The sequence below is a fragment of the Camelus dromedarius genome, chromosome 13 (assembly GCF_036321535.1).
Source record: "Camelus dromedarius isolate mCamDro1 chromosome 13, mCamDro1.pat, whole genome shotgun sequence".
Lineage (NCBI taxonomy): Eukaryota > Metazoa > Chordata > Mammalia > Artiodactyla > Camelidae > Camelus > Camelus dromedarius.
The window spans coordinates 13,853,450-13,879,704 of record NC_087448.1 but is presented as its reverse complement, the minus strand read 5'-3'; the positions used below and the strand labels follow the sequence as shown (position 1 = coordinate 13,879,704).

The 26,255-nt window shown below is 39.0% G+C and overlaps 1 protein-coding gene across 2 annotated transcripts in view; it reads left to right on the top strand.

The window, feature by feature from the left end:
* GPC6 (glypican 6) overlaps nt 1–26,255 on the top strand; it is a 998,128-nt gene that overhangs the window by 249,513 nt on the left and 722,360 nt on the right. For both annotated transcript variants that reach the window (XM_010980224.3, XM_064493031.1), the window contains exon 2: nt 2,957–3,115. In XM_010980224.3, the coding sequence (XP_010978526.2) occupies nt 2,957–3,115 (159 nt within the window). The remainder of the gene's footprint in view (nt 1–2,956; nt 3,116–26,255) is intronic.

Genomic DNA, 26,255 nt, shown 5'->3' with positions numbered 1-26,255 from the left:
AATTTTGGTTTAAATTTGTCCCACTAAGAAGTATCTTTCTGTTTTTATTTATTACCTGACATAAAATACTGATTTTCTTGGAATAGTTAGAGATTTTAAGACCTCCAATCCAATCTCATTTCATGAATGTAGATCCACGGGGTTTCCTCCCAAAAGATCTGAAATACAACTATTTCCCTCAGGTCATAAAATGTTTATTTTCTTTTGGTTAGTTTTTCACCAAAAGTCCCATGCATTTTGTTGTAAACTCAAATTGTAATGATTCAGAAGTAGAATGCAGTCCTGATGTACTAAATCTTGAGAAATGGGCATTTCATTTGTGCATAATATAGTAGGAAATGGAGGAGGGAGAAATAGAAAACAGAGGAGGGGGATTTAAAAAAAATGGTTTACTACTGGTCAGAGAAAGGAACATTCTGCAGACTTGTGAACATTTAATATCCATTCAGTCTGGAAATAGAGCGTTGTCCTTGTCAGTTAGACTTGACATTTTATAAAAAGAAAATGAATGATTTGTGGGCCATTTGCTTTTGAGAAAGCCATGCTTATTCCTTGCCAGTGTCTTCAGCGTTGGAACTGTGCTTCTCAAGGGGATGTGAGTGTCAGAATCATGTGGGGAAGATTTTCAAAATTCACATTGTTCTATCCTGCCCCATTTTGATATGGTCGATACTTTCCAGTCCAAACTGATCAAGAGCGCATCTCTAGTTGAAGAAGTTGAGTTATCACTCGATGCAGCCAATGAGAATACACCATGGAGAACCATGGAGTTTCTCTGTAAGAGGGACTTCCACAGAATCTATTATAGGATTTGGACTTTGGTTGGGTGCTTTGGGGAAGAGGTCAAAGAAGCAGGGCTTCACCTTAGATTGGATGCTGTCAGAAAGCAGAGGTGATTCAGTATTAAGGTATCTTAATGACTCTGATGGCATGATGACCTTATTTCTGTCTGTGCTTAGGCAGAATTTTGAAGTGGGCTTGCTTTGTCTCATTTCATCACGGTCTCAGAATAATCTTGTCTGAGGTGGGCGTCCTATGAGATTGTTTAGGTGTATGTAACCTGGTGACCTGGCTGTGAGTGCTGGGCTGGCTTCTGTCAACAGCAGCTTGTTTTTCTTTCTTAACATCTACCCTCTACCTTCCTTTCTGGTACAACTCTGGTGGCCACTACTTTTTAATGACATATTTCCAAGTTTTTAACACAAAATATTTTAAATGTACAGAGAAGTAATAATCATAATATAATAAACACTGTGTAAACATCAAGCAACTTAGGAAATAAAAGATGATAGATAAAAGTATTTGAATATTTCTCTCAAATCCAGATTCCTCCTGGGAGGGACCTGTTATCTTGAATGTGTTTATTCATATTTGTATATTTGTATATTGGGAATGGTGTTTATCATTCTCAAGTACAATGCATTTCCTTTCCTTTTTTTAAATATACATAAGATATGTTATGGTCTCTTTCCCTTCCAGGAATTATGTATGTTCTAACTTCAATAGACTTGTGATCCCTTTTTATTCTGGGGGTGTTTAGGCACTAAAGCATCCAACTACATGAGGAATCATGAGACAGACACCCTATACTTCACACGGGGGCACAGGACAAAATTTTATATGGGTACTGTTCAACATTATACATGAATTTGAATCACCCCATCAAGAAGTTCGTTCATTTGGTTGTCAACGCCCTACCGTGATTTTAATCACAGGGGCAATTTGTTGGTTTTATTCAGCAAGATATTGGGTGGGTTTCCCTTCTTCCCTCTGCAGGCTCTGTTAAGCATTTTTGACACTAACGGAGCTGAATCAATTGAATATTCACATTTTCTGCAATAACAGACCATTTTAATTTCATGAAGCAAAGGTTTGGCTTCCACTTGTGAATAGCACTGAAGAAAGCAATGTTGTCAAAAGGAGTGTCCCAGTATACCCAGAGAGAAGTCTGTTGAATTAAACCCAAGACTTTCATTACCTTTTACTTTATATTTCCATACAACATAAGCATTAATTAAACCCATCAGTGCCTTCCTCATTGCAGGGGAACATTTCCTCACTGACGAGAAATGTCAACTGAGGGAACTTGTGGCACAGGAGACCTGCCGTAAAAAGCTCCCTCACTATCACCCGGAGGAAAACTGATGTGTTCTGACGGACGGACAGGCAGAAACAGAACACGATGAATGATTGCCATCATTTCTTGCCCCCACTGTCTAGCAGACTGTGGTGATGCGGCTGAATGTCTTTTGCCTTACTTAAGGTTTCCAAAGATGAGCACACTTAGAACTGTATTGCATTTTTGTCAATTGGTATTACTTGGTACCTTTCAAATAAAAGCAAGAAAACCCTCGTGGTCTTCTGAGGTCTTCAGCGTACCTTCACTTACATGACAGGAGCTGGAACTAAGTGCCCGGTCTCTTAGGCCCTTTGGGCTGGTACAACAGAAATGCCCTAAACTGGGCGACTTAAAAACAACAAACATTTACTTCTTACAGTTCTGGAGGTTGGAAAGTTTAAGATCGTCTTGCTGGCAGATTCAGTGTCTGGTGAGGGTCTGTTCCCTGGATCACAAACCCCATCTTTTGGCTGTGTCCTCATGTGGCCGAAAGGACAAGCTAGCTCTCTGGGGTCTGGGGTCTCCTTTCTAAGGGCACTGACCCCACCCCTAACATTGTCACCTCCCAGAGGCCCATCTCCTCATACCATCATGTCGGGGGGTGGGATTTGACATGTGAATCTGGTGGGGGATGCAAACATTCAGACCACAGGGTCAGGTTCAACTTCAGTCTGGAGGGTTTGGAATGTTGGGTACCCAGGGGCCTGGATAAAAGTTCATGGGGGGGGGCTGGAGAGGGGGGTAAAACAAGGACCCCAGGATTTGAGGGTCATGTCCGAGAAGTAAATTCCCCCAGGTCCTCACCCTCCTGGGCTGACCTGTGCCTCCTCCTTGCAGGGGAACACTTACGAATCTGTCCTCAAGAGTACACGTGTTGCACCACGGAAATGGAAGACAAGTTAAGCCAGCAAAGCAAACTGGAGTTTGAAAACCTGGTGGAAGAGACGAGTCACTTCGTACGCACCACTTTCGTGTCCAGGCACAAGAAATTTGACGGTAGGTGACACAGTTTCTATTTCTTTGTTCTGGCCGTGCTTTTTGATGAGAATCCTGCTTTTAGATGAAAAAAATTTTTTTTTTTAAGCCAGAGCTTTGCTTCCCTTCTTAAACATTTATAACTGTGTCTATTTTTGGGAAAGGCATGAGCGGTCTTGACAATTTTTATATCTCGGAAAAACCTGAGTTAACAAAGAGCTGTTTTGCATTTGTGGTTTGCCTGTGAGATTCAGTCTGAATGACTTGCTTATATTTTCATTATCAGAGTGGTTCTCATTCAGGTGTTGTCGCACCGTAGCTGGTCTTTGGTTTCCATCCAGGGATTTTCTTTGAACTCATTCAATGTCATTTAAAATTATTTGAAATGTAACATCACTTTTAAGAGGACAGGCTTGTTTTAAGTGCTGGAAGACGCGGAATCCTTTACTTTAGAGTTTGCCCTTCCTAGAACGTAGCCACATTTTATATTGTAGTTACAGTACGTCTGGCATAAGGCTCAGAGCCTTCATTGATTTCCTGATTATAAGCAATGACTTCATTTCTGTATTCTCTCTGTTAAATAAACATTTTGCACTAGAAAGCAGAATGAGCGAAAGTAATTATTAATAGGATTTCAGCATTGGATTTTCCCATCGGAGCCTCAGAAAGATATTCAAAAGCAATCTGACTTTTATCAACTGAATGAACAATGATAATGATGCTGTTAATATTCTTAGGTGGTGAGTAGCTGTTAGCGCTCTATGAAATGAAGGCGCCTTACTGTGACTTGTTGGAAATCCCATACTGTGGTGACCCTTCTTTGTGGGACTTTGGTCGTATGGTGTTGCCCGAGGGCAACAGAGCTGCCATTCGCCTCCTCCACCCTCTCCAGTCAGTGCACATCAAAGCCTGTTTAGAAGAACCTTGCAAGTTTGTCTTTTTCTTTTTTCTTTTAACTCTCTGAGGTAGGTAAAATATTCTGCCTCGTTGCTACTTTAAATTAACAATGCAGTTAATTCTAAAACTGCAGGTCCACCTGGGGGCGTTTTCAGTACTCAGATCCAGCGACATTTTCCATATAAGTAAAAGGGACTCATATTTTCAGCAAGTATTTTTCACCTTCTTCACATTCTTCCCCTCCCTCCCGCTCTGTGTTCAACCCTCTATGTGGACGCATATGAAAATCATTATTTAGAAGTGATGCTGTGAATGTGGTTCCCTTGAATGCAGCTAGCAAGGACTCAGGAGTTGCCCTTGATTGACAGATTACAAACCCAGCGACACTCAGAGGCCCCTGAAGGGGCTCTGTGTTTGAGGAACTATAATGTATCACTTTCGACTGAGGCGACTTGAGACATCTTAGCCTTTGTTACAGAAAACACATGAGGGTGATTTGCCGCTGCTGACTTCCCCCGATGTCTTCAGAAAACCACTCTTAGTGCTTTTTACGACGCTGTGCTCCAAAACTAAGTTGAAATCATTCCAGGGCAGTTATTCATGGTACATAACACATAGTCCTTTAAATAAAAATATTAGACATAAGGTAGATTTGTGAGGAGTTGCTTTTTTTTTAAATGAGTTAAGCTCTTCCACAAGACAGAGCCTGATACATCTTGTATTCTCTCCTCAATGACTTTCACTATCTTTGGGTTCATAATTCTTAATCCCAGATCTCATTTCTCTTATTAAAGAAACCCCTCTCTCTTTTCTCTCTCTGTCTCTCTGTGCAGGTGTGTTTTAAATCGTTCTGAAGTACTTAGGGGCATTATGTCGATCGGTTTGACAGGGCATTGATTTTGCTAAGATTCGACCTGACATAGGTGGTGATTTTTTAATAACTGTGATAACAGTTCATTTCATTGTAGTTGCATCAGGCTGGGTTGGAAGAGAAGTTAAGACTTTTTTCAAGGAAGCTTTCTGCTAGACGTTTTTGTTTTTAAACCTAAATATGATCCCGGTGAGCTCACCTTCTGAAGAGTTATCTTTTAAAAAAGAGTAAAAATCTATAAATTACAAAGTCACCAGGATAATTTCTGCTCCTTCTTTAGGCAATTTCCCCAAGGTGAGTCATGATTTTATGATTTATCTTCTTATCCCGCAAGAGTCACCCTGCTAAGTCACCTTTGGGGAACACTGGTGCATTCATGTGGGGCAGTTTTCCATTTGCTCCCTTGCCTTTTTTTGCAAACACTTCCTCGTGGCATTTATAGATGACTGTCAGCTGGTGTGCACAGGAGACCCACCTAGGATCAGCCGTGGGATGTCACCCTCTGAGTTTTGTTTTCCCAGAGGAGACCGATGGTGTTGTGACAGCCTTTAGGCTTATTTTTAGTAGCTTCCTATTCTGTGAGTCATTTTCCGTTATTGCTGGGGGCTCTTGGCCCAAGGTGTTCATTTTGCATTTCTGCCTCTGGTCCCACTTTCTTGGAGCTCTCTTCTCATCTGGATTTTACATGTCTGTGTTCTTTATTATATGAGTGACGACTGTATTGTATGGGAAGGTGACCACTTTCCTTCCTATTTTCAGTAAGTATAGCAACAATTTAAATTGCATGGAATATGTGTGATTCAGTCCAAATTCTGTTCAGAGAGGCTAGATTCAATCACTGTTAATTATTACCCTACAGTCATTGCCTCCCTTTTTAGCCTAGAAATGTTTTGATTTCATTTAGCTTTTCATGTTGTGGCAGAGGTGACTTTTCAAACTTGAAATTCCAGGGGAGAGGGGGTAATATAGCTCAGTGGTACAGCCCGTGCTTAGCATGCACGAGGTCCTGGGTTCAGTCCCCAGTAGCTCCACTAAAAATAATAAATAAATAAACAAACCTAATTACCTCCCTCCCAAAAAACAAAAAGTTAAAAAAAGAGCCTCTGCATTAGAAAAGAAAAAAGAAAAGAATCTTCAGAAAAGAAAAAAAAAAAAAGAATCTGCTTTAAAATTGGAAACTCCAAAACATTTAACAGAACATAGCATTATATTTATTGTCGTGTCTTTCCCATTTTCTGTTAATGTCTTTGGCAATATTCAGAGGATACTGTGTAAAGTGATAGGTCTTCATTGCGTGGTCAGAAGCTAAACTTGAATTAATATGAATTTTCCCCAACTTTCCTCAATGGCCCAGCTTTACTCCGTATCCTGTTAGCTGAAAATGTTTGTCTGGGAGGCAATAAATAGAAAAAGCTGAAAAGTAATCAATGAAAAATGAAAAATTACATAATATCAATTGCAGACATGTTTGCTTTTTGGCAGAGAATTTTCTTATAACTGAGTAGCTGTTTTTCTCTTTTCAAACATAGAGTTGAAATATGATGAATGCATATAAAATGAAGGTTTATATTCTTGGCACTGGCACTTTCCCAAGTGTCTTATAAGGTTTTTATCTGTTTGTTTGTTCTCCCTTTTCTGACCAAATCTCCACCTCTGGCTGGTATCACACATCCCTGCAAACCCCTTACCCTGCTGGTCAGAATCTGGCCACTGCAAAGTTTCCCTCAGAAGACATGGGATGCTCTCAAATTGCTCTGTAGCCACGTCCAGATTTTCTAACACAACCCAGGGTTAAATTATGGATGAAGACCCAGCCAGGTACACCTGGATGAGTGATCACAACATTACTCACCTACTTCCTGCCTTTCTTACCTCTGCCAGATACTCCAGACAGCCAGAAGTACGCAAAACAAATACACGAATCATACTCAGATACAGAAAAAGAGTGACATCTTTGTGTATCCACTCGTTTTCCTAGCATATTTTTGTGTTTAGTAACCATCCGATCTGTCAGATTGGTATTTGTGTCTAAATCCCATGGCTGACATTCTTGTGAGTGGCTAATTTGTTAGGATCCTAGGAAAATGGAGAACAACCCCATATGCTGATAATAGTAATGGGAATAACAGGGACCATCGGGCCATGCTCCTCATCCATTACAGACATGAACTTACTTACCAGGAGAGGATGGCAGTGCAAAGCCACACAGATGCTCCGTGGCAAAGCAGCATCCCGTCCCAGGCTGAGTGCTTCTGCATCCCTGCTCTTAGGTAGAACTAAGAGCATCTCTCTAGTGCTTTCCAGTCCCCAAATGTGATGAGATTTCGCCCTCAGCATCATCTTTTCCTCTGTCTCCTGCTGCCTGTTCTATCCCAGTTATTGTGGGGGAGGAGGGAGGAAATGCCTTATAGAGAAAAGTGGAAGGAGTTGTGTTTTTTTTTAATCCTTAAAAAAAAAAAAAAGGAAAATTACCCACCTAAATCTAGTCCAGAATCTGTCCATCCCTCAAGGAACCTGGAGCCCGGAGAGGGTAAATGACTTGCCAAGTTTCCACCAAGAATGATGAAACCAAGACTGTAACCGAATACTCTTGCCTTACATCAGACTTTTAAATAGTAATGTGATAGCAAGTCGATATTTGGTTGAAATTCTAACTAAGCTTTTATTTGTTTTGAGTGGATGCTGGCTAAAAATTATCAATATTCTTTTAACAAGGAAAGAAAGTGATAGCGGTGGGTGAAGATTCTAGCCATAGTGTTTGAAAAGGCAGGAGCAGCATTCAGCTGGAAGTTGTCTCTAAATTAAAGGGGAACGAGTGTTTTGTGCAAAAAATGTTATTGACTCAATGAAGGCACAATGTTTATTTTCCTTATTTCACAAAGTCCTAGTAGCTTCTCTCTTGATGTGGGCACCAGCACCTTGTTCTCCAGAATTGTATCTGGAATACAGATTATTCAGAGACAGGCAAATTGAGTTGAACAGATATTATATTTGGGCAGATTTTTTTCCTTCAGATTGATTTGAGCTGGAATTTATCCACATCTGAAGCTGAAAATGAGGTTTTTTTGTTTAGTGTGTTCTTGGTCTTATTATTTTACTTTCCTTCCTGGTTTTTATTTATGTATTTTAATGTGTACATTTGTTTGGAGATTTTGGTAGCAAGTACTTTTTTAAACACAAAATAAAAAAAAGTTAAGCCATAATTTCCCATCCTTCTGAAGAACTGATTCCGTAGTAACACCCTCAGAATTCTTATCTTTATTGAATGTGGAAATAATTCATACACGGTGGCATAATATTTTTACACTGCAAATCTGCTTGTGTTTCCTTTTTAAATATCATTTCTCATCTTATACTATAGAGGTGACAATAATGTAATGATAGCTTTAAAATATGGTCTAATTTTCTTATTTGAAAGGCAAAAATCCCTTAGTAGTTTTCCTTATGGTAGCAGAATCTTCTATATTTCCTGTCACAAGGGTGATATGTGTGTGTATTTGTGTGTGTGATTTCAATTTGGAAATGTTTATTCAAAACGTACTATGTAGATGGTGCTCAACTCTGTGTTGTAGATACAAATACAAAGATAAATAATAATAACTGAATAATAATAGTAAGTAAATAATAACTAATAAAAATAACCAATAAAACTGTCACAAAGTTTACCTTGTTGGAGAGACATAAATATAAAACTAGCACTAAGGAAGGCAGAATTGACTATGCCATCAAGTGGAAGTCCAGTTGAAACAGAAAGGAGAGAGTCAAATATTTCACTGAGAGGCACCAGAGAAGACTTTTGGAAGATGAGACACATGGGACCCTTAAAGAATGACTTAAGATAGTGATAGTTAAGACGTATCAGGAGGAGGCAGAGGCAAGAGATTTTGTATGCACGTCCACAAAGTCCTTGGGACTTGTAAACGGATTTGCTATTGGTTTTTCCTCAACAATGTTACCTCATTGACAGTTAGCAGGTTTGTATGATGTAGACAATCTATAGAAACTTTTTCAGCCCTGCATCAGTCTGTTGTTGTTTTGTAACAACCCACCACAAAGTTTCAGGGCATAAACAGGAAGCATTTGCTTTTCCTTATATGCATCTTTGGGTTGGTTAGAGTTGGGCTGGTCTGCCTTGTGCTCAACTAGCCCTGGTGGCTCTGGATGTTTTTGGAAGCAGCACTCTATCTTCTTCTCATGGTGGGTGGAGTTTGGACACTAAAGTACATTAGTAGAAGCACGATGCCGCGTATGGCCTGAATTAGAGTTGTCATGCTGTCTTCCCAGGTTCCAGTGGCCAAAGGAAATGTCATGGTCATTCTCAACATTGATGGGACAGGGAGTAGAGGACTCCTGTGGAGATGGAGGTGGAGGAGGAGTTAACTCTTTCTATATCCTAATCTAAATAGTCCTCGACTGCCTCTTGCTATTCCTTAAATAATATTTTACCTTCCACATTGGCTTATGTTATTTTTTGGAGGGGGTAGATTTTCTAGGAATTCAAGAGCAATAGGTATGTGCTCAATAAAGCACGGTCAGGCAGACACACCTGTTGTACACTGTTCCCCATATCCTAACGCACTGACAAATACACGCAGAGCACACACACACCACTTCCATGATGTTATTTAAGAAGAAACAGATGTGATATTTCCATTTCTTATGCCACCAGCCCCCTTGATCATTGTACAGAACAACAAGTTAACAGTAATTCCTAAGGATTATCATGGTAACTACCCTAGAAAGTGATTAGCTGAATGACTCCTTTAAGATGTCTGGGCCACCACCTCAATGATACGTATTTCATTGGGAAGACACTCCTCTGGAAATCTGAATGTGCTGAACGGGGTTTTAGAAATTGGAGAAATGGTCTCACTGGCGTTGGAAAGTAATCTGCCAATTCTTCTAAAAGGCAGACTGTCCAAAACCAAGAATCAGCTAAACAGGGATTGGGTTTTGGCAGAACTAGTGAATAGATTTGTACATCGCAAATGGCTTGCATGTGCCCAGGGTTGGAATAGATGATCCGTGGTAGGGGGTCCTTTAAATATAGTATATGAAGAGCCCAGTTCTATCTTTCTCTCTTTCTTCTTTCTTCTTTTTCCTTCCTTTCTTCCTTTCTCCCTTTCTCCCTTCCCTTCCCTTCCCTTCCCTTCCCTTCCCTTCCCTTCCCTTCCCTTCCCTTCCCTTCCCTTTCCTTTCCTTTCCTCCCTTCCTTCCTTCCTTCCTTCCTTCCTTCCTTCCTTCCTTCCTTCCTTCCTTCCTTCCTTCCTTCCTTCTGTATGTATCTTTCAAAACTAAGGAAACACACTGCTGATCAGCAGTTTCATGTCCTCCGTGACAGACCACCAATCATTTTCTAACTCTTACACCCCTACCACATACCTCTGAGCAATTGAAAACATGATGCTCCCAGTGTAGCTGTAACATTATCATCTTCTTATCACCGATTCCCTTGCTTGGTGGCTTTGCTGAGCAGCTGTTTCACAGACAAGCCAATTTCTTTTAAGTATTGCTCTATCAGAGGCTGAAGCCAGCCTACCAGAAGGGTTCTTGGTCATGAATGTTAATGAGCCGACAAGTATCTGTTCCCTGACAGTGGTTCACTAATCCTTTGAGGAAGTATGTCTAAATTACAGGAGAAATTTTATTTTGGTTAAATTGATCTGCCACTGGATAGAGAAAATGGATTTTCTTATTTTAATGAAAATCAAGAAAAATATTTAATGGTGGTATAAATTAGAGCTCAGTGGAAACATTTTTGTCTTCAGACCTGAGAACACAGTAGCTCAGTGTAGACTGGCTCAACTGCATGGTGTGTGTAAGGATAATGGAGAACTCATCATCTCCTGTTAGGTGTGATGTGCAGTGGGAAACAGGTTAGTCTCCACTGTCTAACTGGGAATTTGCATCAAGAGATTCGTGACCTTCCTTAAGTGAGATGGAATTGGAATGAAAACTGGCTTTCCTCCTTCACCGAGACAACAGAAGATTTCCTTTTTCCAAATAACATGGGAAAGACATGAGAAAAGCATTTGTACACTTTTTCTAATATGCAAAAGAAAATAATGCAAGTGGATCTATATCTGAAATGACATACCTTGTCCTGATGGAGTCCCTGAGATGGGCAGAGAGAAGGAATAGGATGGGCATAGATGGTTGGAGCTGGTTGATGTGTCCATGAGCTTTATTTTAATATTCTCACTTTTGTGTAATTTAAAAATGTCTGTAATAAAGTTTTTTAAAAAGAGAGAACTGACTTGAGCACATACAGGACTGAAGATTTCCAGATTGTGGATTCATTCTAGATACAGAACAACGTCTATGGGTATTGGCACTCTCGTGTCTTGCATATTCAACAATGGTGAATTACGCAGGACAGACCGTTTTCACATTGCAAAGATGAACACAACCTACAGAGATTTGAACTCAGATCAAGGCCACTTAGCTTCTTCTTCCACCCAACATTTTATTATCTTTCTGCTAGGAGTAGCATCTCTAGTTTATCCACAGGAAGAAGCCTATTAAAATGAGGCTTAATTCTGAGATCATCCTCTTAAATGCGATTCAAAATGTCAAACTCTGGGTTAGAAGATGTATGGACACTAAGATGAGCAGATTACTCAAACACAAACTTTGGCAAGATTCAGAAGAAAATGTAAAGTGTGTGTTATAAATACATTATAAATAACATTTCTGTGTCTTTAGGTAGTCCCCCAGTGAGTCTTGGTTGATTGGTAATACCATGTACTCTTGGAGTTTGGCATTTTAGCAAATCCAGAGGAAGAGACCGCTTGTCTAAACAATTAATTCCATGTGATTGTACATATTCTATTAGACAGGAGGAGAATCCAGAGCCCGAATGTGGAGGTAGAGCTAGTAACCAGCTAATAAGCCTGCATGATTCACAACACTCAGAGAATTGGTGAAGAAAAAAAAAAGTCACTTTTTACATTTGCAGAATTTTCCATTTATTATTCTTTCAAAAGCCTTTTTATATTCATTAAATGGACAAATATTATTCTTCAGATGATTCTATAGAGTAGGACATGATCTTCACACTGTTTCCTCCCTACCTAGTGGTTTAATTGAATCCAAACAACTTGAGAATGAAAAGCAAACTCTGAAGGAAGATAGCAGGAAATCGGGCCTCCCAGGCTTTCCTACGTTGGAAAAAATTATACTTCTCCACCTATTTTTTTTTTTATCTCTGAACATTTCTTTGCATATTTTCTCCTTTAAAAGAACAGTGTGTGGTCATTCCCGGTTTTGATTCTCTTGCCCTCCTGTCTCCTTCTCCTCAGTGCTTATGTCTCTGACACCTTATCATTCTCACTTATTTAGTGTTCTTTTAATAGTATCCTTAAAAAAAAAAGTATGATCTATTGCATATTCCCCGTTGAAGTCTAAGCTCATTAAGTATAGGGATTAGGGCTCCTATTTCTCTTTTATCTTCCTATACTTGACTTAATATGGAACATATTTAATAATGCCGCAGTGTCGTCTGACTACGGCACCGACCTGCGGGGACCCAAGGGCACAGACCGGTCAGATGAATTACTTAAGTTCCTATAATAAATACGACAGCAGAAAATAGGAAGCCTTGAATTCTAGTTATCTATTAACTCTTAGGGTCCATAAACCTGGAAGTCATATTTGATTTCAGCAGCATTTATTCCAGTGGATTTAATGGAACTAATTTAAAATTCCTGGGATAAAGATGGACTTTATTTAGAGTGGGAGTGGAAACCCTTACCTCAAAAAGTAGGATGTTTTCTGCTCTGGCACACGCATGCGTGCACACACATATACACACACGTGGGTGAGGGATTAAGATACACAGAAGTCGCTGGAAGGACCAGTTAATACACAGATTTCTGGGTTCAAACACTGGAGATATTTTCTGTGGTCTGAATAGGATTCAGGAATCTTCATTTTGCTTAAGCGTCTCACATTTCTGAAGCGAGTGGTCTCTGGATCACCACGCTTTAAGAATCACTGGGTAAGTGGAATTGAGAGGTTAGTTATCAGGATGTGATGCTGAGGCACGGAAAGATGATAGAGGTTTTTAAAGTCTTTGCTCTGTCATATTAAGTCAGTTTGAGGTCTGCCTATAAATGGCCCCCACTATGTGAGGTGGGATCCAAGCATTTATTGACCATATAATGGTTTTTCAGCATTCAGCAAGTTTCTCTTTTTTTCCTTCTGATTTTGACAGTGAATTACACAACTCATTTCCTCTTTTGCAGATCAAAATTATACTTCAGTTGATTTTTTTATATCTGTGAAGTACAAAATTATTTTTTCCTCTTTTATTTTCTAGTTTATAGGATCTAACAAATATTTATTTTTCACAGTCTGTAAAATACATTTAAGTTTCTTTCTTTCTTTTTGGCTTGGATGGCGTTTTCTGAAGCCGAATATGTAACTTATTTTTAATAGCATTTTTTGATTCTTAAATATCATATGCTTATTATAGAAAATTTGGATAGTTTAACTTTACAGTATTAAGGAAGCTATAGTTACTTTAAAGTTATACCTACTTGGGGGAAAAATGATCTCTGAGGACACTGAGGTGAAAATGCAGTAATACTAATGTATGATTTCTCATGAAAACTTACTCAAATAATTTCTGAAAAATAAAATAAGTTGGAACTCCATGTTTAAAAGTTTATAAATATGAAATGAAAAGTTGAACCCAGTCCCTGTAGGTGGAGAGGTTTCCTATTTTCTAGGGGTGATATTTCCCTACATTTCATAACATTTGGCCAATAAAGCTTCAGACCACTTTTACTATAACCGAGTTGGTGGTCCTCACTGAGAGAGCAAGCAGAAGCCCTTCAGAATTAAGGCAACATGGTTCTGAAGATTTATGTGATGTAATAAATCACGATTCATATTAAAGAACAGGTCAAGGACTTGCTCAGAATGAATCCTCCCGTGAAGTAACGATTTAAGGAAAACAGGAATTTCAGGAAAAATAATAAGAAAAAGTGTAATGTCCTCTTGGAAGAGTACCTGAGGTCTTCTGACTGTTTCCAGTTGGTCTTTAGATCAGCCATGCTTGTTGCCACTCTCTCCTCAGTGCCTGGATCCGTTTTACTACCGGAAGTGGCTTCTACGGCCATCGTCAGGCCGGGAGTGTTCCGAGTCCCACAGAGAGAGGATTTGGACTTGGGCACAGCCTCCTGTCACTTTTCAAGGTTTAGCTCTTCTCTGGTGCACAGAACCCTGGATTGTGTGCTGAGATCAAAGACGCTGGGGAACCAACTGTACTTAATATTACTATTAGGCATTTTTAAATTGCTAAATGTACTCCCCAGAAATAGGGGTGCTTTTTTCCTCAGTGTTTGAGATTATTTTTCTCTTTGTTGCTTCTAAATCAGGAATCTGTTTTTTCCATGTAGATTCTGGGTGCCTGATTCACTCCCTTGCTCATTCCCCACGGTTGGGGAAAGATCTGCTTTGTTCTTGACATTATGTTATACTCTGTCTTTAAAAAAAAAAAAAAAAAAACAGGTAGTCAGCACAGACCTTGGCGTCAGCAGACTAGATTTCAAATGTAAGATTTGGCATTTATTAAAGTGACCTAGGAAGTTTCTTAAAATCTTTGGGTTCTATGTTTTCTCTTTTCGAAATGAGTGTAATAATTGTAGTTTTGAAAATTTACCCAAGGAGCCTAGGGAGAGTCTGGCAAAAAGTGAGTATTTAACATGCGATGGTTCTCCCCTGTTCTTCATCCTGGTCATCACTGTGCTTATGTTCTTGTCCTTGAGGAGATGACAGCCCCACAGAAGCACTTAGACAAGAGCCAACATATCAGTAACACTGACTGGTGCCATGAGTGAAAATACAGAGAAAGTATTAGGAGGGAATGAAATCACTTCATGATGAGAGGACCATAAACAACTTTGTGAAAGGACAGAGTTAGTACTGTCTGGGAAGTTAGGAAGGATTTGGGCATCAGTTAGGAGGGATGTGGAAATGTGAGGGAAGGCATGGAGATGGGGAATCAAGAGAGATACAGGGATAGTTCTGCCTGTGGAACAAAGGATGCTTGAATGAAAGAGGATTGGCACCTGTTATTAAGGTCCCTGAGTATGTCTAAAAAGTGGAAAAATCAGTGCATTCTCTGAAAATCAATGGGTATTCTTGTTTATTTTCATTTAAATAATTGAGTGGACTATTGATTTTGAAGTTATGTAGATGGAAGTTCAAATCCCTGTTGAAAACAACTAACCAAGTTTACACTGTGGGGTTTGTTCTGTTTAATTAATGGCTGACAGCAGGCATGTGGATTAGAGAACAAAATGAATTCAGTTGATTCCTTGAATCCCTTAGTGTGAGTGTCTGTATAATAATATTTGTAAATAAACAGTAAACTTCCAGGCATCTATGATCGAGTTTGATTCACGGCTGGTGCATCTATGAGAATTCTTTACATTAGGACTGCTGAAATGTTGTTTCTACCTCAAAGCACATGCTCCAAAGTTTCAGCAGTGATTTGTGGGGAATGGTACATTGAGGCATAGACTTTTCTTATGCTAACCTACTTTTTAGGTTTCGCTCTACAGAGAGTATGTATTGTTGCTATAATCATAAAAGTTGTTAAGTGGTTCATCTGATCATGAAATGAACATTGCCTCTCATAAAGCCCTTCCACATCCACCACAGCACCGCCCGTGAAATGAGTCGTCTTGCGGAAGACTTCTCATGATTTTGTAGGGTCCCAATTTCAAAAGCAAATTTGTATCTGAAATTGTTAAACTTCACATTGTTAAATGTCGTAAAATAAGAAACTTCTGTTTCAAATAGCTTGCTAAACTTTCCCCCAACGTTCCATGCAAATGTGTAGGGCAAGGACCCTGCCACAAATACTCCAATCAGCATCAGTGGTGGACACGTAACTAATGGTAATTGCCCACTTCATGGAATGACTGGAATTTTCTCAGTAACAATTTAGTATACAGTTGACTTAGTTTATAGATCATTGGGGATGGATGAATACAAGCATCTCTGTGCACTCAACTTCTTCCCATCATTGAAAATCCCAGAGCCTCTGGAGCTCTGTGAAGAAATCTACATTATGTAAAGATATGCATATTTACTTATTGTACATTTATACAGTGTTTATTAAGTTGCTGTTGGTTTTTCAGAGTTGCTTTTTAGCGACATTAAATCCTCATTTGCAATGTGTAATTCAGAACGGCAGCTAAAATCTCCACTGGTTCAGGTTATCAGGAATAGAGTGGTCCACAAGAGCATGGTGTGCTCTTGGCTTGCTGCCAGGGGTGAATGAAAGATACATCACTGGGTGACTAATGGTATCCCTTATCCCCAGAGTCGCTAACTGTGGTTAATATTGAACCAAGTCTATTTGTGCAGAGTTCTTCAAGAGGCCAAGATTCCTTAGAATAAACATCACTCGGGCATCACCTGCTCACTAAATGGATTTCTTGCCAATGAGTAATGTTGTTCCCTCATTACACAGTCTACACAGAAAATGCCAGAACGTGATTTAGGGAGTGCAGCAATCTTCTGACTAAATGTTCTTCGTTAAGCGCCCTTTGTGGGATGAATCCAGTTCTTCTCAATTCCGTTCCTTATCCAAATGAAATATGTTCTAAGGGCCATCCGTTTTAGGCAAAGCTGAAGACTAGATTAAAAAAAAATACCAACAATATATTATCCTTCCATGTAAGAATTTTACTCAATAGCATAGCGCTATGATTTTATGGGAGCTTAATACCAGCTACCTTGATAGCAAGGCAGAAAGTTGAGCTGTTTTTCTTGCTAATATAAAATCCAAGATGTGGCTTTATTCTCTGATCTCATTGTCCTTTAGTTTATTTTTAAAACATTTTTCTTAGTATTTGAACAGCGATCAAGAAATACGTTATTGTTGTCAAATATCTTAACCTGACTTACAATTTTTCTTTAACGTTAAGTAATATATGGAAAGAAAGCAAGCTTCACTAACCTTTAGAAAGGCTAATTAACTTGAGCAATGGTGACTAATAACATTTTTCCTTTGCACAGAATTTCTTGACATCTAAAGAAATACCAAATAGCACCTGAAATAAACCATTCAGCATTTCAAATTAAACGTAGAAGACTTTCTTTTTATTAGGTGATAGAGGTACTAAATTTGAAGACTAATTTCTTCCACTGGAATCCTAGGGTTTGAGTAAATAGAGTATATTTTTAAAATATTAAGAATAAAGGCAAATGTGTTTATGAAAAATACTTTTAAATGAGATCAATCCATATTTATATCAATAAATGCATATTACACCGTATAGAGTAACCCATTGTATTTTTTTTTAAACTGCAGTTCTTAAGTCCCAATATTGTTTTCTTTTCCATTTTCCCCAGGAAACAAAAGTAAACAGGATCCTGAGTTACAGTTTATATTTCATATTAGCTCATGGAGCTGGTATTGGGAAACAATGCCAAGTGCACAAGAACTGAAAGGTTTTCTTTTAGAGTATTTGTTTGCAAAACAAGCCCAGGATAATGGAGCATCATTTGTAGAAAGCTGATCCATGCTGGGTGCTCATTAGGTAACTTAGGAAGATTCTCTGCTTTGCGCTCCCCCGGCCCCCAGTTGTAGATAGTTGTATGGGTTTCAATTAAAACCTCCATTTGCTTCCAGCTGGCAGTGTTAGCGACCATCCCACCAATAGAGAGTAAAGGTCACAGCCTCCTGCCTGAACAGACATTGAAAAAAATATGCCACTTGCCTTCCCTGCATAGGTGCCTTTGAGCTGCCCATGGCGGGCTTGGGGAGGAGATTCTGGAGGGTCGGACTGCAGAGGGACTTTTACCTTATTTACTGATGTGGCTTTGCTAGCTGCCGGTCCAGATGCTGCAGCTGCTGTCGCTCTGTGGATTGGGATCCAGCAGCAGCTGCTGTTCTGTGCTAGAGCGTGTTTCTGAAATTCCAAATTTAATAGTCCGAGACCTCAGTCATTGAAAGCTATGCTGAAAGTTAATTTGCTGAATCCAAGTTTATTTTCCTACCTAAACCACCATTCGTGATAGAACCTTTCCCCTGTGATGCACGATAAAATGAGGAAAGGGCTTATTTACCGCCCTTAGGAGGCTGAAGAGGGAGAGAAAGTGGTTACAGAGCAGGGCGTAGGCTGGGTGTCCTTGTGATTTGGCTGGACTCTGGCTGCCAGCCATTCGAACCCAGGCCCCAACGCTTTCTACCTCTGGAGCTCTCGACAACCTGATGGAACTTTAGTTTCTCCATCTCAAATAGCTAGGATAATAAATTCTACTTTATAGAGTGTTAAATGAGGAAATATGCATAACGCGCTGACTCTAATCACTAACACAGCTTTTGCTTTTTGCCACAGCAGCCACATGTCTTTTTTGAGGTCTTTTCTGATAAGTGAGATGCTTCTGCATTCCCTTGCTTCTCTTTGGAGCACAGAATTAATTTTCTTGCCCAGTAAATATGAACATCTCCATACACTTAAATAATTATAGCTAACATTTACTAAGTAATACTTTGTGCCAAGCACCATTTTAAGCGTTTTACGTGCGTTACCCCATGTAGCTTTCACAACAATCCAATAAAGTAGATATTATTATTATTGTTGTTGTTGTTCCTATTTTATAGTTGAGTAAGTTCTTACTTAGAGACTTAAGTAATGTGCCCGAGTTCACATAGCTTGTAAGAGAACAGAACTAGGATTGAATTCAGCCCCAAACCTTTGCTAAGCTGTAGTTTCTGCCCCAAGGAAAGCAAATCAAAATACCTGGAAACGAAGTATTTGAACTCTGTTTCTGAAGTGAGAGTTTATGTGCTAATAATGGGACATTGAGTCCACTCTGCCATCTTTTTCCATTCCCTGGACTCTAGGTAGTTGCAGATGGATTCAGTTTTATTATATTTTATTAAAATTATATTATATTTTAAGTGGTGATTATTATTTCATGAGTCTGTGCTTTGGCATTCTCACTTAGGCATTTTTGGGTATGATTCAATTAACCATAAGAAGGCACAGTAACCTTAAACTTGACACGTCCATGCCAAGATGGACTAGGTACTGTAAGTAAAACATGGCGGGAGGGTAGGGAGAAACAGGACTTAGAAAGTGTAGTCAGCAACAGCAGTCCAACCAAACAATCCACATCTCTGCAAAGTCACCAGATTTTCTCCAGACAGGAGAGTGCCAGTGCTGGGGATTCAGACATAAGGAATCTGTAAAGCCACACAGAGACACAACTGATTCTTGGGAAAAGCCAGACCTGGACACAGAGGCAAGATTCCAGTTTAAGAATGAGTCTGGCTCCTCCTGTATAGCACAGGGAACTATATTCAATACTTTGTAACAGCATATAATGAAAAAGAATATGAAAAGAATATATGTACATAAATATATTCGTATAAAAGAATCACTATGCTGTGCATCAGAAATTAACACATCATTGTAAGTCAACTATACTTCAATGAAAATTTTTAAAATTAAAAAAATTTAATTTTAAAAAAGAGTGAGTCAGGGCTTACTTCTAAAGCTTGGCAGGTGAGAAGCACTTACAAAGACTGGATCTCAGACACAATGAACAAGACAGGGGACCTATTTTCCATCCAGAACTGGCACCCCAAATTCCAACCCAGATAGTAGGCATTTGAGTCTAGAAATTCTTGTGTCCTCCATTGCTAACGTCAAGGACTCCTGTATCTGCAGAGGGTAGGCTGGGAACCAAAGAGAGACAGATAACTGCCAACAGAAAAGGCCTGTTTTGCTTATTCTTAGGAAATCATTGACACCCCAGTGGCATGGAGTTGCAAGTTGCCAGAGTTGCATTGAATTGTATGAAACATAAAAAGGAAGATTTTTAATGCAAAATTTTGTTATACATTTCATATTGTAGCTCATGAAGGAAATGGTATCGTTTATGATAACGTCACTATTTTAAATGAACTATGAAGTACAATGGTCCCCCTCATCTAAGGGGGCTGTGTTCCAAGACCCCCAGTGTATGCTGAAACTGTGGATAGCACCAACTCTTATGTGTACTGGTTCTTTTTTCCTATACATACATGCCTATGATAAGGTTTAATTTATAAATTAGGCATGATAAGAGAATTAGAGATTGCCAGTATCACTACTCTTGTACATTGAAGCCATTATTAAGTAAAATAAGGGTTGCTTGAGTGCAAGCACTGACGTACTATGACAGCCAGATGGCTACTAAGTGACCGTGGGTGTCGTTACGGTGGGCAAAGGGAGGATTCACATCCCAGGCTGGACAGGGAAAGATTTCATTGCACTACTCAGAATGACGTGCAATTTAAGACATATGGATTATTTATTTCTGGAATTTCCCATTTAATATTTTTGGACCTCTGGTAACTGAAACCCAGCAAAGTGAAGCCAGGGGTAAGGGGGAACTATTATAGTTAAAGTTTCTAAAGTCTTTGTAAAAACCTGAAAATATGTACCCTTGATCTCACTATTATTTTTTTCTTATTCCTAGTTAAGTCTATTTTACTTCCAACTCAAATCTTGCTTTAAGTGCAAACAGATACTGTTTATACATATGTATAGATGTGTGTGTGTGTGTGTGTGTGTGTGTGTGTGTATGTATAGTAGATTTGGTCATATATGTTGGTAACTGGTGATGGATGGTGTTTTATTTGGGGAATGAAACCAGCCTCTGGGAGTCGGGAGGAGAAAAAGACATTTCAATGTATATCCTTTTGTACCTTTTGAATGTTTGATTATATGGATTACCTATTCAAAAAATATATTTTTAAGAACAAACATATTCAGCATTGTTAAAGAAAATCATTAACCTTCAAATTCCATCCTTAATAAGATGTTGGAATCAGATTGTGAAAGCCTTTGTTTTCCTACACTCCACTCTCAATTTGAAAGTAACCACATTCATGTCAAAGTCAGTGATGAAAAGACTTTTAAGTTCAGTGAAACACGTTTTTTTTCTGCCTCTGAAGAACACTTTTTACCTCCTAAGAAGTGAATGACTTTGACATTTGGATGTTATACTGTTTCTTTTTTAAGTAGTTTTTGCCATATGAATTCATTCCAGGAAAAGGCTAATTTCATTGTTTAAAGATTTTGCATAACCAAATAAGGTGTTGACTAGGAGCTGTGTCTTGGGACTTGCTCATCACCCCACACTTCTTATTAATATCCTAAGTCTGTTCCTGAACCGTGTACTGTTGCTTTTAATATTTGAACTTTTCCTGTGTTATTTCTAATGCACACTTGAAGATTTTCCTAACTTGAGATTTATGAAAGTTAAGAAAGACAAACTTTCCATCAGAATGTGGCATTTTTATCAGTTGATTTTCCTTTTTCAACTTTGTCAAAGTGTTGGTTTCACTGTCATTCTCTTGTTCATCTCTTTACTTATAGTCAGTTCTTTTCTCCCAGATGCCCTGATCTCGTAAACCAAGTGAGTGACTTCTACACCATTATCTTCGCCTAATCTGTGTCTCCATTTCTGTGTTCCTCTTTCCTTCTTTTTCTTGTCAGTGGTAAAGAGCAACACTGAGTGTAACATTCTGCAATTTAAGACTTCAATTATATACCTGCTCCACTCTGACAGGTGCCGATGCGATTTTGGAAATGAAAAGCATGTAGGGAAATCCCTGAAAGGAATTACAGTGGGAACTGGTTCATTGCTTACGTGGCAGCATTTGAACAAGAAGCTCAGGGATAAGAAATGTATATCCTTTGAATTAACAAATGTAAGCTTCTCATTCAACTCTTTGCCTTTTCCAATAATTGAGAGAATCTTGAGCTTGTCTTTATTCGGAAGTGTGTGTTTTCTTGAGTTTTAAGGACACTGCTACTCGAATGGGCTTTGAAAAAGTATATTGATATTTTCTTTTATCTGGGGACTCTGAGAATCTTTATAAGTATAGGCTCATTAAAAGCACATCTGGTCAGTGCAGTTGCTTCAATGATTTAGGAGAAAAGAGGAAAAAACAGTGAGGGTGAATTATCTTCAAAAGATAGATGTCCTCACGGCTGACCTAGGACCAGAAGTGATGGTAAGCAGACCTCCTACCAGACATCAGGCAGTCCCATCTCGCATTTAAGAGAACAGGGAGAGGCAGAGATGTGCTGTAAAATGTTTACCTCCCCTCGCACTAAATGAACTGTGCTGTAAGCCACTGATAGCTGCGGAAGCACTTAGAGCATGAATATTATTCAGTTGCTTATGTGAGATATGTTTGGAAGTCTTATTTTCTCAAAGTTAAGTCCTCAAGTTGTTTGTTAATTAAACATGTATGTTGTCAATATGACTTAGGAAACTTAGCAAATGAGCTTCCTCTCTATTAGAAGTGGTAATGCTTGACTGGTGTATTTCTGGGAAGCATTTATTAAGTCATCATGTCTGTGGGGCACCCCCCTCCTTCGTACCAGAGATGCATGTGTAAGATGACGGTAACCAAATGAATAAGCTAGTTGTCATGGTGAAGACAGTCTTGCTAACCAGTAACTACACTGACACCACCACATGGGCTATAACAGACATGTCAGCGGCATTCCGGAAGCAAGGAAGATGCCGTGAGCACCTTCACTGGCTGAGTCAAAGGAGTTCTTAGCAGAGCTGATGGAAACTGTTGACTTTTAGCAGAGGGTTAGGAATGTACCAGATGAAGGAAAAGGTAGTGATGATTCTCGGTAGAGGAAAGGGGAGAAAACATGCCGTGTTTTAAAACAGGTTTGACCCTCATGACTTTTTATGAGAAACAAAATAATTAATTATATTATTGTTCAAACGTAGAAAGTGGAACATATTGGACTATGTAAATCCCGAAATTTTTTCCAACTCTAAACATTTCATGGTTCTACCTGACTCTGTTGTATCATAAGCACTAGACTTCATTTTCCCCTAAAAATGGCTGATCTGATTCATTTTCACCAAGAACATCTGCAGGAACACTTGAGCCTCCAACACTTGGTTACTCTGTGGGAAGACTTGTAGGATCTGATGATTGCAGTTACATTTTACATACTGCCTTGACATGTGTTACGTCCTGACTGCACAGCTCTTGAGGAAATGCTGCATCCAAAGGCATGACTTTCTTACCCTGCTTTTGGAGTAAAGGTTTATGTTCCAGCAAATTTCTCTTGAGGTGAACTTGAAATACTGGTTAAATCCAACCCTATCTGTTGTCAGAAGAAAACTGTCTTCTTAGGTTGGTCAACACTTATTTCAGAAGCACAGGAATTAGGCTATTTAGATCTAATTAAAGTTATTCTATAACAATTGGTAGTTTAGCTTGGTTGGAAGCTCACCACGGTCAGATAAGCTAAGAAGGACCCACTGATCCTTTAGCAGCCAATAGAAGATGGCGCAACCACGGGCAGAGCTCATAGGGTTCCCTCACAAGGAGTATTGATGCGGATGCCAATAATCAATACCAAGGGCCTGAATAGTGCTTTTTATATCTGGTATGTTTTAGTTCGTCAATATTAGAACAGACTTTGGAAACTTTCTATAAGCAAAAGGGACTTAAACGAAAACACTGGGCTGTCTGGAGACATCTTTCAGGATGCATCTTCTAAATTCTGAAAAGATTCAGAGCCTCCCTCCAGAGATGAAATAGTTACCTCCACTGATCATCTAATAAGCTGCGCACATGTTTCATCCCACTTTTAGAAGTGCTCATTGTGCCTTTTTGTAACCATCTGATTAATGGGAATCTTACTAACTTGAAAAAGATATCTTTCTTTGAGTTTGGGCATGAGATTGACCCAACAAAAACTTTTGTACTTGGCAATGATCATGGTGAACTAGTGGACAGGTGTCTCCCTTAGAGGTGTTGAATTCAAGAGCAGTGGATGGTGGGGTAGAAGGGAAGGGAAGGGAAGGGCAGAGTCCATGAGACTCCATGTTCTGCACAAATGCCATGAAGGATAAAGGAGGGAGGATTTTGAAAGAAGACAGTTACTAGGGGCAGGGACCACAGAAGCCAAATCAGTGAGTGAAATAGAGAAGCTCAAAAGTTGAGAGGGAGTCTGTTGCTGAGATGAAAATCTAGCTCTCTGTGAATCCATGAATATCCTTACAACAAATCTCTACAACTTAGTATAACCTGAGGGTGTCTTCATCTTGCATTCTGAAGAGGATCACCCATTCATGTTTAGTAATTTACCACTTAAAAATATTGATATCATTGGCATTTCTAAAAACAAACATGTCTCTCCTTTATTAACTGATTGCTATCACCTTTGGACTGGAACTGGCTTGCAGGTATGTTTCTGTGTCTTTTCTTTTCTAATTTGAATTCCAGGAATTTTTTGAGAAAGAACAATCAAGGTACTGTCTGTTTCTCCCAGACTAGTCTTTAGAGGTGACTGCTGGATTTAGCACTTGGCAGGATAAGGCAAGAATCTCACACCAGGTCTACCTCTAATGCTGATCTGCATTTGCAGAGCAGGTCTACCTCTAATGCTGATCTGCATTTGCAGAGCATACTTCAGCACCTGAAGAGAGCCTCAGGCAAGACATTTTTCTAAGATCCCAAAGTGAGCTTTGTTCTAAATATTTTTGATACCTTCCTTTACACACGATGATTTGGAAACTACCGTAAGTATAGATGTGAACATTATATAACGAGTCTGTATCGCTAATGATAAATAAGGTTGTAATTAAGTGTGGAATCATTAATGAAATAGAACATTAGTGAACACTGGCAAAGAGGGTTCACACAATATAGTAGAAGGAGCATCAGTTTTGATTCGTAAATGGTTTAGCTCTAGCTCTTGGCTTCCACCTCCAAGAAGTCATTTAACATCTCTGAGCCTCAATGTCCACGTTTGTTATATTGGGTTAATGATAATACAGACAAATTAATTCATGTCTATGACATTAAATAGGGTTTTGTTAGCCTTTCCCATTGTTGAACTGAGCATTGAAAAGTCATGAGATTGAATTAAAGGGAAAGACATAAATCCTCATTCTCTGTAATCTCTGCCACTCGGTACATGGAAAGCAGGAATTGGTGATGACCAGAATTTACCGAACACCACATTACCCATGGTGGGAGGCCATTGTACTAGGACCGAGGGGTGTGCTTCCCTGGGATCACTAAGTTATTTCCATGACTTACTGGAATTATAAATTAAAGGTGAACACTCAGTGCTTTCTTAACTCTAGTGTATAATTTAACTCACTGGTAACAAGAAGAAGAGAGAAAAATCTATTTTCTTAGCTATATGTTATAATATTGCACATTTTTTGTACATGACAGTATGCCTCATAATTTCAAGAAACTGGGATGGTAAAGATTCAAGTGAGCAATAAGAAATATCTCTTATTTAGATTTTGTATGAAAGGGAAGGAAGGTATCATATGTAAGTCCCAGTGTTTGAATTAGCTTTACAATTGGACACTAAGTGATATTATTGGAATTGATTATTACATATTGCTAATCTCTTGGCTGGGTCTAAAAGATTTATTTCCTTAACATACTACAATATTTAATGTCACTGAATGTGTTTTTGGTGCTCTTCAAATGTCAAATAACTGCCAAAGTTCCAGGGAAAGCTGCGTTTTCAGATATATCTAAGTTTCTAGTATAGTTCAACTCATCAAAAAGGAAAACTTTGCCATCAAACCATATCATCTTGGCTTCTCTCTTACATAAAAAAGGACTGTCCAGTAGAATATGAGACATACATACCCATTTTCAAAGTGCATTCCGTATTCGTTAACCTAATTAAGGCTGACTGTATACAAGTGAAATGTGGCATTCTTTGTTGTGGAGGGTTGAAATACTCACAGTATCATTACATAATTATCATTGGTAACCACTAGTATTTGCTGCCCATTAGGTCAATTTTGTTTGTTGTCAATACATAGAAAGACTTCGTCCCCCCACGTTACAGCAGAGACTTGTCTGTATCATGCAGAGTTACTATGTTGACTCGTAAAACACAGTTGTGATGGCTGTACCATTTGGTATCATACAAATAGTCATTTATGTGAATATCTATGACAGAGAGAGAGAAGGAGGGAAGGAGGGGAGGAGGGTGGAGGGAGAGGGGAAATATTCTAGGCACTAAGCATTGCGTTAGGTAAGTAGCTTTCTTTCCACGTTGCTTTGTGGAACAGGTGAAGTAGAAACAGAACAGAATGTGTGGATATTACGGGGAGTAAGATTTCTTCACATAACAAAGAACATTTTCACAGTAAGAACTGCCTCCTGGAATTGTGCATTTGCCAATCCTGGCCACAATTACAAAGAAACTGGGTTTTTTTTTCCTCTCTGGTATTGTGGAACTGTAGTTTTCAAATTATTTGCAAGAGGAAACAGTTCTTTCAAATGGAACACTACACAAAAACCCAATATGTAAAGCAGAGAGAAACAATAGGCCATAAATATAAATTTATTTA